Source organism: Dasypus novemcinctus, chromosome 24 (genome assembly GCF_030445035.2).
Source record: "Dasypus novemcinctus isolate mDasNov1 chromosome 24, mDasNov1.1.hap2, whole genome shotgun sequence".
NCBI lineage: Eukaryota > Metazoa > Chordata > Mammalia > Cingulata > Dasypodidae > Dasypus > Dasypus novemcinctus.
The window spans coordinates 38,855,470-38,870,045 of NC_080696.1; the positions used below are offsets into that span (position 1 = coordinate 38,855,470).

The following is a 14,576-nucleotide window of genomic DNA, read 5'->3' on the forward strand; positions in this document are numbered from 1 at the left end:
AAACAAAGACACCACAAGAAAGGAAAATTACAGACCAATTTCTCTAATGAACCTAGACGCAAAAATACTTAACAAAATACTTGCTAATCGTATTCAACAACAGATTAAACGAATTATACACCATGACCAAGTGGGATTTATTCCAGGTATGCAAGGATGGTTCAACATAAGAAAATCAATCAATGTAATACACCATATAAACAGATTGAGAGAAAAAAACCACATGATTATATCTATAGATGCAGAAAAGGCATTTGACAAAATACAGCACCCCTTCCTGATAAAAACACTCCAAAAGATCGGAATACAAGGAAACTTTTTGAACATGATAAAGAGTATATATGAAAAACCTAAAGCCAACATTGTTTACAATGGCGAAGTCCTGAAATCCTTCCCTCTAAAATCAGGAACAAGACAAGGATGCCCATTGTCTCCGCTCCTATTTAACATTGTCTTGGAAGTACTGGCTCGAGCACTGAGACAAGAACCAGATATAAAAGGCATTCAAATTGGAAGGGAAGAAGTCAAAATTTCATTATTTGCAGATGACATGATCCTATATATAGAAAACCCTGAGAGATCTTCAACAAAGCTCCTAGAACTCATAAATGAGTTTAGCAAAGTCACAGGTTATAAGATCAATGCGCAAAAATCAGTAGCATTTCTATACACCAATAATGAGCAAGATCAGGAGGAAATCAAGAAACAAATACCATTCACAATAGTAAATAAAAAAATCAAATACTTAGGAATAAATTTAACTAAAGAGGTAAAAAACTTATACATCGAGAACTATACAAGATTGTTCAAGGAAATCAAAGAAGACCTAAATAAATGGAAGAATATTCCCTGTTCATGGATAGGAAGACTGAATATTATTAAGATGTCTATCCTACCAAAACTGATCTACACATTCAATGCAATCCCAATAAAAATCAACACAGCCTTCTTTAAGGAACTAGAAAAACTAACTATGAAATTTATTTGGAATAAAAAGAGGCCCTGAATAGCCAAAGACATATTGAAAAAGAAAAACGAAATAGGAGGAATCACACTTCCTGACTTCAAAACATACTACAAAGCTACAGTAGTGAAAACAGCATGGTACTGGCATAAGGAGAGACACACAGACCAATGAAATCGAATTGAAAGTTCAGATATAGAACCTCATGTATATAGCCATATAATATTCGATAAAGCCACCAAACCCTCTCAACTGGGAGAGAATGGCCTATTCAACAAATGGTGCCTGGAGAACTGGATAGCCATATGTAGAAGAATGAAAGAGGATTACCATCTCACACCTTATACAAAGATCAACTCTAGATGGATCAAAGACCTAAATATAAGAGCCAAGACCATAAAGACCTTAGAAAGCAGTGTAGGGAAACATCTACAGGACCTTGTAATAGGAAATGGCTTCATGAATATCACACCAAAAGCACGAGCAGCAAAAGAACAAATAGATAAATGGGACTACCTCAAAATTAAAGCCTTCTGCACCTCAAAGGAGTTTGTCAAGAAAGTAAAAAGGGAACCCACACAATGGGAGAAAATATTTGGCAACCATATATCTGATAAGAGACTTATAACTTGCATATATAAAGAACTCGTATATCTCGAAAACAAAAAGATAAACAACCCATTTAAAAAATGGGAAAAAGATTTAAACAGACACTTCTCCAAAGAAGAAATACAAATGGCTAAAAAGCACATGAAAAAATGCTCCAAATCTTTAGCTATCAGGGAAATGCAAATCAAAACTACAATGAGATACCATCTTACTCCCATAAGATTGGCAGCTATGAAAAAAACAGTAGAATACAAATGTTGGAGAGGATGTGAAGAAAGGGGAACACTCATCCATTGCTGGTGGGAATGCAGAAGGATCCAACCATTCTGGAGGACAGTTTGGCAGTTTCTCAAAAAATTATCCATAGATTTGCCATATGACCCAGCAATACCACTGCTGGGTATATACCCATCAGATCTGAAAACAAGGACACAAACCGATATATGTACACCAATGTTCATAGCAGCATTGTTCACCATCGCCAAAAGTTGGAATCAATCCAAAAGTCCATCAACAGATGAGTGGATCAATAAAATGTGGTATATACACACAATGGAATACTACTCAGCTGTAAGAACCAATACACTACAATCGCACGTGATAACATGGATGAACCTTGAGAATCTTATGTTAAGTGAAGCAACCCAGGCATTGAAGGACAAATACTATATGACCTCAATGATATGAAATAAGTTAACTGCCTCAGAGAGTTAGAGTCTGGAAAAGTGGCTTACTGGAAATCGGGGGGTGGAGGAAGGATGTGAGTTAATGTCTGTAGGGGTGGAATCTGTGATGAGCTGGGGGTAAGTACGAGCACAAAGAAGGGACAAAATGGGGGCAAGGGGATACCTTCGGGTGGGGTTTTCTGGGTCTGAGGGGGGCTGGGGATGGGAAGAGGGGTAATATGGTCCAAGAAATAGGTGGGAGGGAGGGGCAACATACAAACATGGGAGAGTGCCAGAAGTTCGTTGAGAACTAAATGTTGAGTAAAACGTATCAAAGTATAATTAGGAGGGTCATCTGGTTAGGACGCTCAGGGGGTATGGTCTGATGCAGGACGGACTCCGGAGGGAATAGCTGAAGGCTCATTTTGCCAAGGTGGGTTCTACCATTGGGTGGGGTGGACCCATATCCTGGGGAAGACTAATGCCGTCGAATAGAGAGAACTGTATCTCTCGTGAGAAAGGACGGCTCCCAGGGCATTAGATTGGCAGGCGTTGTGGGCCCTAAGGGGAGGGGAAAATGGACGAGCAATGGATAGAACAAAGGTAAATAAGGGGGCAAAAGAGGAGTTATGTGAGAGTACACGAGGATGAATATAAAACAGCTAATATTACACCAAAAACATATAGGGGACGACAGACTAATAATGAAAACCATAAGACAAAACATAGGATAACTAAAAAATTTAGAAAACTGTACAACCTAAAGTATGGACCACATAGTAAGCACAAATGTTACCTTGTTTGAAAACTATAGTTTCGGAATCTGTACATCAGTTTCAGGAAATATGATATGAATAAGTTAAAAGATTATTGCTGTGGAAGGGAAAAGGTTTTATGGTGGATCTGGGGAAATACTGTATATTGTATATATGAATTTTGGTGATCTAAGACTCTTCTGAAGCTGACATTATGTTGGGATTCACTTTACGGGAAGTTTTGGATCACAGAGTGGTTCAACAATGGCAGCGGAGGAATACTGATATGGGATGTTATTGACAGGATATATATGGTTGACAGGGAGTTATACAGGGCATATGCCCAGGGTATATGGTAATGTCTATATATACTCATAGTGGAAACAATTAAAAACAACAGCTGGGGGGGTACTGGACTCCTGGCCGGGGGGTCACTGTTGTGGGCCCTGGAAGAGCAGCGGCAATCCTCCAGGTGCAACGGCAAGAACCAGGAAGGAAGGAGGGCCCAACAGTGGGCTCTTGATACTAATGGCTACACTTTTGAGCCTATGCACCTGCAATAAGAACAAGGCCTAGAGTAGCATTGTGCCTGGGGGTTTCCTCCTGACAGCCTTCATGTTACTCAAATGTGGCCACTCTCACAGCCAAACTCAGCGTGTAGATGTGATGCATTCCCCCCAGCGTGGGACACGACACCCGGGGATGAGCCCCCCTGGCACCGAGGGATCACTACCACATACCAGCTGAAGAAGCAACTAGAAAATGACCTTGAATTAAAGATTCAATGTGGAACAGCAGAATATACCTGTCTACATATAATAACATGACTTCGGGAAGCGGTTTGACCTAATGTAAGGGGGAAATGGAAAGGAGAAATGAGATTATAAGGCTGTGAGTCTCTAAAAAAGAGTCTGGAGGTTGTCAGAAGGAATACCCCTATGTACAACTGAACAGAGTCTAAGAGACAGATAAGGTAGATACAACCCCAGGTATTGGTTCTTTTGAGGGATAAAGAGACCCACGGGTTCTATGGTCATGGCAGAAGGGGTTCACTGCCATGACAGATGGCCCTTCTTTGGAGCTGGTGTTTCTGCGTGATGGAAATGGACTCAGAGGGGATCTCTTTTCACAAGACTTGCATGCTACTTTATTGGAACTGTAGTTGGTGCTGAGTTTAAGATATATGTAGGGGATTTGAATCTCTGGACTGATAATATGACACCCAGGCCCAGAGCCTCAACAGACTTCAGCTCCTACACTTTGACTTATTGGACTTACTCCACTCAGCTAACATGGAGTTGAAGAAGGTCAACCACCACAACATGGAGCCTAGAGTGTCTACAACTAGAAGCGGGAAGAGTGCATCCAGTACCCATGTGGAATCTAAGCCCTCACTTGACATAGGTGTGCAATGGACACAACCAATCCAATGTCCACAGAGGAAATGTGAAATGGGTGTGGGAACGGTAGCCATGGGGGCTGCTGGGTGTGGGGAACGGGAGGAAGAGATGAGATGTGGAGGCGTTTTCGGGACGTGGAGTTGTCCTGGATAGTGCTTCACGGACAATTACGGGACACTGTAGATCCCCCCAGGGCCCACTGGATGGAACGTGAGAGAGTCTGGGCTATGATGTGGACCATTGACTATGGGGTGCAGTGATGCTCAGAGATGAACTTACCGGGTGCAATGGATGTATCACGATGATGGGAGAGAGTGTTGCTGTGGGGGGAGTGGGGGGCGGGGGCGGTGGGGTTGAATGGGACCTCATATATATATTTTTTAATGTAATTAAAAAATAATAATAATAAATAAATATTTAAAAAAAATAAAATAAAAAAATAAAAGGGTGGTATCTAAGCTAAAAGATAGCTAAAGGAAACTATGGACTGTAGTAAAAGGTAATATATTAATAATTTTTTATCAATTGTAAAAAAAAAAAGAATTATCCTAAGTGACAGAACCAGACACAAATACTGCATATTGACTCCATTTATATAAATTGTAAATATAAATTTATAGAGATGGAATTAGAGTAGCAGAAATGTATGGCAAGGGATGGAGGGATTGAGAGATAACTGCTAAGGAGTGGGAGGTTTTTATTTTTGAAGTAATGAAAATGCTCCTATATTGACTGTGATGATGAATGCACAACTCTTGTGATTATATCAAAACCCACTGAATGTACACTTTAGATGGACAGTATGGCAAATGAATACATCCCAATAAAATTGCTTTTTAAAAACTGAAAAAAAAAAAAAAAAAAAGAAGAAATCCAAATGGTCAATAAACATATGAAAATATACTCATTAGTAATCACCAAATTGTAAATTAAAACTACAATGAGGAAGCGGACTTGGCCTAATGGATAGGGCGTCCACCTACCACATGGGAGGTCCACGGTTCAAACCCCGGGCCTCCCTGACCCATGTGGAGCTGGCCCACGCGCAGTGCTGATGCACGCAAGGAGTACCGTGCCACGCAGGGGTGTCCCCCACGTAGGGGAGCCCCACACGCAAGGAGTGCGTCCCGTAAGGAGAGCCGCCCAGCACGAAAGAAAGTGCAGCCTGCCCAAGAATGGCACCGCACACACGGAGAACTGACACAAGATGATGCAACAAAAAGAAACACAGATTCCCAGTGCCACTGATAAGGATAGACGTGGTCACAGAAGGACACACAGTGAATGAACACAGAGAGCAGACAACTGGAGGGGAGAGAGGGAAGGGGGAAGAGAAATAAATAAAATAAAATAAAAAGAAAGCTAGCTCTTTAAAAAAAAAAAAAAAGAATAAAAACCACAATGAGATCCTATTGCACACCCACCAGATTGGTAAAATTTTAACGTCTGACAAGGTGAAGTATTGATAAATATTTGGAAAACAATTTGGTATTATTTAGCAAAGTTGAAGCTGTGCCTATTCCCTAACAATTTGACTCTCGTGCATATGACCCTAGAATAGCAGCTCTCAGCTCTCAGAACTCAAGGGTTCCGAAAGGTCAAAATTATTCCCATAATAACACTACTAGCATGTTATTTTCCTTTTTCAGTATATTGATACTTGCACTGATGATGCAAAATATTTGGGGATGCATACTTAAGTCATAAAATATTTTTAAACAGTTGACAAAGGTAGGTTTTCATTCCAATAAAGCAAATCTGCACTAAAATTAAATATAAGGTCTCTATCCTGTCGCTCCTTCCAACACTGTCTTCCAGCCACCCATACCTCCATGACACTTATCCTTCAAGGCCCACAGCCAATATCCAAATCCTCAATTTTGACCGTGAGGACACACTATCCCCAGTGGTGAGAACATTCTGTGCCTTTGGGAAGAACTGAGCTTCAGAGTCAAGCAAAGCTTTGCATTCCAGCTCTGTCATGTACCAGCTGTGACATGGTGGGCCAGTCACTTTCCCTCTCTAAGCCTCAATTTCTCCACCTGTCTAATGGGGTAACCTCTTCCCAGGGTTGTTGGGAGGTTCACACAAGATAACATGTGCTGATGCTCAGCAGAGGAGGTTCTCCCAAGATGAGAATTCGCCTCAGCCTTCACATGTCATGCTCAGAGTTTCAGAGCTTCAGGGCGTCAGACCAGGGAGGTCATGCCCAATCTTCATCCAAAGACATCCTGCCTGCTCCCTGGATCCACTGCCAGGCCCTGGCACTCTTAGCCTCACCCTTAGCTGCTCCAAACCGTGGTTCTGTGCCCAAACAGTGGTTCCCATGGCCCTGGTATCACTCCATAGTACAAATATTAGGCTAACCCTGAACAGAGGTCTCTGGAAGGGTTCAAAAGCTTTGGGGGAAGGGGTAAGGGTGCATTACCTCCTGGGACAGGAAGCGCAGTTTTGCCAGGACCTTCTTGGCCAATGCTGCCTTCTCCTGCACGTTGCCCCGTCGCAGGCCCCGCAGAAGCCTCAGTCCCTGCTTTGCCAACAAGTTCTGGAAGGGTAGGAACAGAGCCTGAGTGGAGGGCCGCAGCCCGGTCCCCTGATCCCTTCCCCTGGACCATACCAGGCTATGCACCAGCAGCTTCCCTCGGCAGCGATCCAGGGCATTGGGCCGGGTCATCGTCCTGCGCTCGGCACCACGGCAAAACTGTCTACGGGGAGCAGAGGTGGGCAGAGCAGGTGAGAGTCAGAAGAACACTAACCCTTAGGGGCCGCTTCCCTCAGGGCAGGACTTCCATGCCCAGCCTCCCTCACAACCCCTCTCCGTCTTATTCTCAGAAGGTACGTTCTCCCACTCCCAAATCCATCCAAGCCAGCCTCAACTTGGAGCTGAACCCCAGAAGCCATTAGTCTTTAACTATCTCCTACTGTGGCTACTCAAAGTGTACTACCACCTGGGTGCTTATTAGAAATGCAGACTCTCAGGGCTCATCCCAGACCTACTGCTCCTGAATCCGTGCATTTACACCCAGAGGGATTCATATGCACATGACTGACGTCTGAGATGGCCTGTGTTTGCTGTCCCCATCAGGTTTACCTAAAGATCACTCAAATGTGGCCTGCCCAAGCCAAATGAACGATTTCGAATCTCCCCTCCTCCCAAAAAACTGCTTAATAACAAAACTTCAGAGTCATTCTTCACTCTTCTTTCTCTCATATTCCATATTGCCCCATCAGCAAATCACGTGGACTATACTTTCAGAATATACCCAGAATCTGACCACTGTTCCCCTTCTCCAGCACTGCCCTGGTCCAAGCCACCATCACCTCTAACCTAAGTACTACAACAGCCTCCTAGCTGCTCTCCCTCCTACCACTCTTGCCACCTCCCTTACAGAATATTCCCAATACATGGGAAGCAGACTTGGCCCAATGGATAGGGCGTCCGACTACCACATGGGAGGTCCGCAGTTCAAACCCCGGACCTCCTTGACCCATGTGGAGCTGGCCCATGTGCAGTGCTGATGCGCGCAAGGAGTGCCGTGCCACGCAGGGGTGTCCCCCACATAGGGGAGCCCCACACGCAAGGAGTGCGCTCTGTAAGGAGAGCCGCCCAGCGCAAAAAAAGCACAGCCTGCCCAGGTGTGGCACTGCACACACGGAGAGCTGACACAGCAAGATGACGCAACAAAAAGAGACAGATTCCAGGTGCCACTGACACAAGCGGACACAGAAGAACACACAGCGAATGGACACAGAGGGTAGACAACTGTGGGGGGGGAGGGGCAGGTGGGGAAGGGGAGAGAAATAAATAATAAATCTTAAAAAAAGAAAAAAAGAATATTCACAACACAGCATCTGGAGTGATCCTTTCAACGCCTTCCCCAGACCATTTTACTCCTGTGCAGTGGTTTCACATCCCAGAGTGAAAAACAAAATCCTTAAAATAGCCTAAAAGACCCTCCATGATCTGGCTTCCTTTATCTCCCTATCCTCATCAAACATTACTCTCCCACTCACCCATGCCCCTAATGCCACACTAGCCTTTTTGCTCCTCCAAGAATCTGTCAAGCCCATTCTCACCTCAGGCCCTTTGTATTAGCTGTTCCCTCTGCTAGAATATTCTGCTTCTAGATGTTTGCATGGCTCACTATCTTTCTTCATTCAGTCTCCACTCAAATGTCACATTGTCATAGGACCTTCCTTGATCTCCCCATCTAAAGAGTCCCTGCCACTTTCTCCAAGCTCATACTCTGTTTTGTTTTTTTTTTATTATCTGTCTCCCTAACTGGAAAATATGCCACAGAAGGGACTTCATTTTGCTTACTATTCTATTGTCAGGATGCTCAAAAATATATTTTTTGGGTAAAGTAAAATGATTTTGAGACAGGATATTTTGGGCCCATTTTGACCTCCAATGATATTTTTAAAACTTTTTATAATGGAAGTTTTCAAAACTATATAAAGAAAATGGCTCCAAGGATTTTAACCTAACACTACTCCCAGAACTCACACATTTGCCTTACTAATGTCCTTTGCTTCGAGACCACAATTGTTAGAAATACCAACAAAAATTAAACTGCCTAAGGTCAAAACTGCATCTACTAACATTTGCTACTGATTAAAAATTAATAGAAAAATCAAATTTTCATGACCAAATTTAGATCCACAAAATTGGACTCAGGAAAAATGGGTGATAGAACTGATGTCCACCAAAGGAAACTACTCTGGCTAAAGCTATAAACAGTGAAATTTGATAAGGGCAAAAAACGGATCAATTAATCAAATCTCTCATATTTCACTGAAATTTCCCTGAAATTTCAAAGAATTGTGCCAAATAAAATAATTTCAGCAAAATGAACATGGAAATGGCTTAACTATACCACACAGAAAATTAAGTAAGAATTAAATAGGATTAGAAAGGAAGCAGATTTGGCTCAACTGATAGAGTGTTCGCCTACCACATGGGAGGTCCAGGGTTCAAACCCAGGGCCTCCTGACCCGTGCGGTGAAGCTGGCCCACGCACAGTGCTGATGTGTGCAAGGCGTGCCGTGCCATGCAGGAGTGTTCAGCACGTGCAAGGAGTGCACCCCATAAAGAGAGGCATCCCACACAAAGAAAGCGCAGCCTGCTCAGGAGTGGCAGCCGCACACAGAGAGAGCTGAGGTAGCAAGATGACGCAACAAAAAGAGACACAGATTTCTGGTGCCGCTGACAAGAATACGAGCAGACACAGAAGAACACACAGTGAATGGACACAGAGAGTGGGAAGGGGAAAGAAATAAATTAAAATTATAAAAATCTTTAAAAAAATAGGATTAGGGAAACGGACTTGGCCCAGTGGTTAGGGCGTTCGTCTACCACATGGGAGGTCCGCGGTTCAAACCCCGGGCCTCCCTGACCCGTGTGGAGCTGGCTCATGCGCAGTGCTGATGCGCGCAAGGAGTGCCGTGCCACGCAGGGGTGTCCCCCGCATAGGGGAGCCCCACGCGCAAGGAGTGCGCCCATAAGGAGAGCCGCCCAGCGTGAAAGAAAGTGCAGCCTGCCCTGGAATGGCGCCGCCCACACTTCCCGTGAGGCTGACAACAACAGAAGCGGACAAAGAAACAAGACGCAGCAAATAGACACAGAGAACAGACAACCGGGGGAGGGGTGGGGGAATTAAATAAATAAATAAATCTTTTTTTTTTAAATTAGGATTAAAAGTTGTTGCTCTTTTAGAGACATAGAGGAAGTAGACAGAGAAGAGAGCTCCAGCGCTAAGCTCTGGGACACATGAATTTGGGAGGTGGAGAAGAAGAGTGGCAGCCTGGAATGGCCAAGGAACAGGAGGGGTGACCAGGAAGTAGGAGGGAAAAGCAGGAGAGTGTGGAGGTCATGAAAAGCAACAAAGAACTGTTTCAAGAAGGAGGGGGGAGTGGATGTGGCTCAAGCAGTTGAATGCCCACCTCCCACATGGGAGGTCCTGGGTTCGGTTCCCACTACCTCCTAAAGAGAAAACAGACAATGACTGCAAAACAGTGAGCAGACAATGAGCAAAAAAAAACCAATGAGCAAAAACAATGAGCAAACAGACAAGGGAGCCATCTGGGAGAGGAGGATAAAGTCTAAATGTTTAAAAAAAAAAAAAAAAGGAAGCAGGTAGGGAATATTCAGTGCAGCATTATTCACAATAGCTAAATGGTAGAGGCAACCAAGAATCCATCAACAGGTGAATGGATAAACAAAATGTGGTAAAGGAATGAAGTTCTGATGAATGCAACCACATGGATGAACCTTGAAGACATCATGTAGAGTGCAATAAGCCAGTCACAAAAGGACAGATATTGTATGATTTCATATATATGAATTAACTAGAATATGCAAATCATAGAGACAAAGAAGATTATAGGTGACTAAGTTTGGGGTTGGGTGGAGGGGGTAATGAGCAGTTAATGCTTAATGGGTACAGAATTTCTGTTTAGGGTGATAGACAATTTTGGCAATGGATGATAGTGATGATAGCAGAACATTATGAATGCAATTAATACCACTGAATTGTATACCTGAAAGTGATAAAAATGGGAAATTTTATATTATATATATGTTACAATAAAATTTTAAAAAAGAAGGAAGGTGGGGTCAACTACACCAACTGCCACTGAGAGACTAAGGTGAGGGCAGAGAAGTAACCACCTACAACCTATTTTCTCGTGGCCCCTCCTGATCAAGCTCCTTTGCCAACTCTTCTGCCACCCTGTCTCTAAAGGCTGGAGCTCTCCAGATGCTCAGAGTTCTCTTTTCTCTGCTCCCTAGAAAATCCAGCCCCACCTTTGTATCGACAGCTTCAAAATTTACATTTCCAGTCTAGAACTCCAGATTTCTCAAAAGTTAACATGCCCCAAACTGACCTCCTGATATTCCGCTCTGCTCCCATAAGACCTTCTCTGGTTTTCCATCTCGGTAAATAACATTATCTACACAGTTGTACGAATAAAAATTTTGGGAGTTACTCTGATTCTCCTTTGAACTTTTCCTCACCCTCCACACCTAACCATGGGTCCTGAACTCCAAACTCCAGAAATGCTCATGAATCCATCTACATCTCTCCACCTTCACTACAATCACCCTAGATTCAAGTTGTCATCTCTCATCTACATTATTACAGTAGCCTCCTTAAGCAATTTCCCACCTCCCTTTCCCTGACTGATCCTTTATATACCCCCACACACACACAGTTCCCTCATCTGTTGGCTCATTGCAGTGTCTACTCATTGTTTTTTGCCCCAATTTGTTTTTTCTTTAGGAGGCACCAGGAACCAAACCCAGAACCTCCTATGTGGGAGGCAGGCACTCAACTGCTTGAGTCACATCTGCTCCCTGCTTGTTGTATCTGCTCATTAGTCACCTTGTTGCATCAAGCTGTTACATCAGCTTGTCTTTTTTTTTTTTCTTTCTTTAGCTTGTCTTCTTTAGCATGCACCAGGAACCGAACCTGGAACCTCCCATATGGAGGCAGGCACCCAACTACTTGAGCCACATCTGCTCCTGGAACTGATCCTTTTTAAGGACAAGTTAAAGTGTGTCTTCTCCTCTTTTCAAAACCTCCAGTGGCTCTCCATCTCACTCAAAGATCCAACGTCATTATAATGGCCTACAAGGCTTACATACACTCTGCCTCTCCCCACCATCACCTCCTCCTCCTTCTCCCACTCTCCAACCTCATTTATTTTCTTGTTCACTCACCCCTGTCACACTGGTTGCCTTTCTCCTCCTCAGCGAGGATGCGTTCACCTCAGGGCCTTTGTACCCATCCCCTCTGCCTGGAATGCCCTTTCAGGTATGTCTTGCCCTGTCATCTCCTTGATGTCCCCTTCACAGTGAGGCCTTCCCTCATCAGCCTTTCAAAAATTGTAGCACTTCTCCCAAACACTTCCTTACTTTATTTCCCTCATTAACACTTCTCTTTATCCTACATCTTCTATGTCATTGTTTACATGTTTATTATGTGTCTACGCACACGTGCCACCAGAATGTAAGCTTCAGGAACTTTTCTAGACAGGAATGTTTTATCACTACTCTTCCCTGTGTCTACAACAGTGCCTGGCATAATAAGTACCACAAATATTTACTGAATAAATAGATAACTATTTTGAGAGAAGAATCAGAAAAATACTGAAGCACCAAGAGCAGGATAGAGAATTCAGAGCAGTGAAGGTCAAAAATGCACACAACTGGATCATGTTTATGTGCTTAAAGTGATGTTCTGGTAGTTAGGGGCCAGTTGAGAGAAAGAGAACAATCCCAGAGCTAAACCCTCCAGAGGTGAGAGGAGATGAACTCAGGATCACAGCTGTGGTATCTGAGCAGGGTCGTTTCCTGCAGGAAGGAAGGACAGCAGATGGATGCAAATGCTGTCAAGGAGGTAGACTGGATGGAGGAAAGGTGAGGCTTCTATTTTCTCTGAGAGAAGGGTATAAGTTGGAACAAATGTGGAGGAGAGGAAGGGAAGTTTGAGGAGCGAGAAAAAGGGCTAAGCCTCTAGGAGTGTGGGAAGAGGCAGCTTATTGGAGATGGAAGGCAACAGAGGCTCCAAAGGATTTGAGGGTGGCCTAACCCCCCAATAATCTCCATCGGCATCTCATCCATACTGCTCTCTTGATATAGGTAACCAGCTCTTTCTCACTCTTCTGAAAAGTGCTGGGCAAACGCAGCTTCAAGGCGCTCATGGAGATATGCTGCCTCCTGAGTCTCCTCACCCTGGAACTGGTCCCGGTGAATAGGGATTGGTGGCACTCAGCTCACCTGCTACCAGCCACCAACTCTTCCAGTGCCTGCTTGAGCCGCGCGGAGGCGCCGGATCCCGGCCTGCGCTGCAGCGTCTCAACCTCCTGCAGCCCCTGGTTCTGCGCAACCAGGAGAGAGGGTCAGACGCTTAAATCCCAGGAGGCTTACTTTACACCACGCCCCCACCCTGGAGCCCCGCCTCTCACGACTGCACCTCAGGGCCCCACCCCCACCCACCTTCGGCTCCGGGTTGCTCAGGTTCCGCTTTTCCAGCTCTTGAAAGGCTCCAACCACGTGGAATTGGGCCGCAAGTAGCCCCGCCCATCCCCTCTGCCCCGCCCCCTCCTGGGGCCTCCTCTGTTAGTCCAGGACCTGTGCTCTTTGGACTCCGCCCTCTGGCCTGGTCCCAGGGAGATGCTGGTGTCCCCGGGATCCGCCCGTTAGCCCCGCCCCACGGCTCCCCTCACAGGGCGCGGTCTCCCAGGCGCCCCCCGGCCTGCCCTCCGCACACCCCCTCTCTCCCTCACCAGCCGCTCGGCTACTTTGCGCACGCTATTGCTGCTGTGCAGACGCCACGTGTGATCCTCCCAGCGGCTCCACACGCGCACGCACGGCTTGCGGTGACGCAGGGGCAGGCAGAGGTACGGCCTGGGCGGGACGGAGAGGAACAGGGGCTGCGGGGGACAGTCCTGCGCCCCTTGGCCCCGGGACATCGCAACGCCCTCCTCCCAGCCAGCAGGAGCACTCACCCGCTGCCGTCCACGGGCTCCGGCCGCTGAGCTGGGGTCCCCCACTCCTCCTTCGGCCCGGCTGCCGAGTCCGGCTCGAGCAGCGGCTGCACCTCCACCGCTGCGCCCTCCGCTCCTTCCCCGGCCCTGCGTTCGAGGCCCAGTTGCTCCTCACGGCGGCCTGCGTGACCTGCCCAGAGCTGCAAGGGTCAGCAGACGCCAGGCCGAGGGTCCGACCCCTACCACCACCTCTTCTGCCTCTATAGAAGTCAGAACCCAACCCTTACTGAGAGTCGACAGCCCCTTCCAGAGGGCTAAGGTCCGAAACAGAGTGACCACCCTTAGACCCATGACCCTCAGGGGTTCTGCTGGGCCACACACCAATGGAGATCTCGAAGCTGATGGGCTGGGCGACCACGCCGGGGTCAATCATGGTGGCCTCGAACAGCACACCGAAGAGCAGGAAATCTTCGCAGGGGGCCAGGGCGCTCTGGGGAAGGCAAGTCAGGCTGGAGTCAGCCCTTACCCTTCCAGGACCATCCTCGGCTTCCATGCCCAAGGAAAGACATTGCAGTCGGGGTTGGAAGTCACCGCAGGACCCCTACCTCCCTCTCTGCTTCTGGCAGCCTCAACCCATTGGACCCGGGTCCAGTCTGGCCCACCTCTGGTTGGTCAGGCCACGCACAAATGTGCA

The 14,576-nt window shown here is 46.0% G+C and overlaps 1 protein-coding gene across 1 annotated transcript in view; it reads right to left on the minus strand.

Annotated features, from left to right (window-relative positions):
• Window positions 1-14,233, minus strand: part of LOC101418054 (fer-1-like protein 4) — a 101,141-nt gene extending 86,908 nt beyond the window's left edge. Inside the window, exons 1-6 of the mRNA XM_071211821.1 lie at window positions 14,170-14,233; window positions 13,904-14,072; window positions 13,682-13,802; window positions 13,173-13,273; window positions 7,011-7,098; window positions 6,822-6,938 (exon numbers count right to left, since the gene is read on the minus strand). Of these exons, the coding sequence (XP_071067922.1) occupies window positions 6,822-6,938; window positions 7,011-7,098; window positions 13,173-13,273; window positions 13,682-13,802; window positions 13,904-14,072; window positions 14,170-14,233 (660 nt within the window). The remainder of the gene's footprint in view (window positions 1-6,821; window positions 6,939-7,010; window positions 7,099-13,172; window positions 13,274-13,681; window positions 13,803-13,903; window positions 14,073-14,169) is intronic.
• Between the last annotated feature and the right edge of the window lie 343 nt (window positions 14,234-14,576).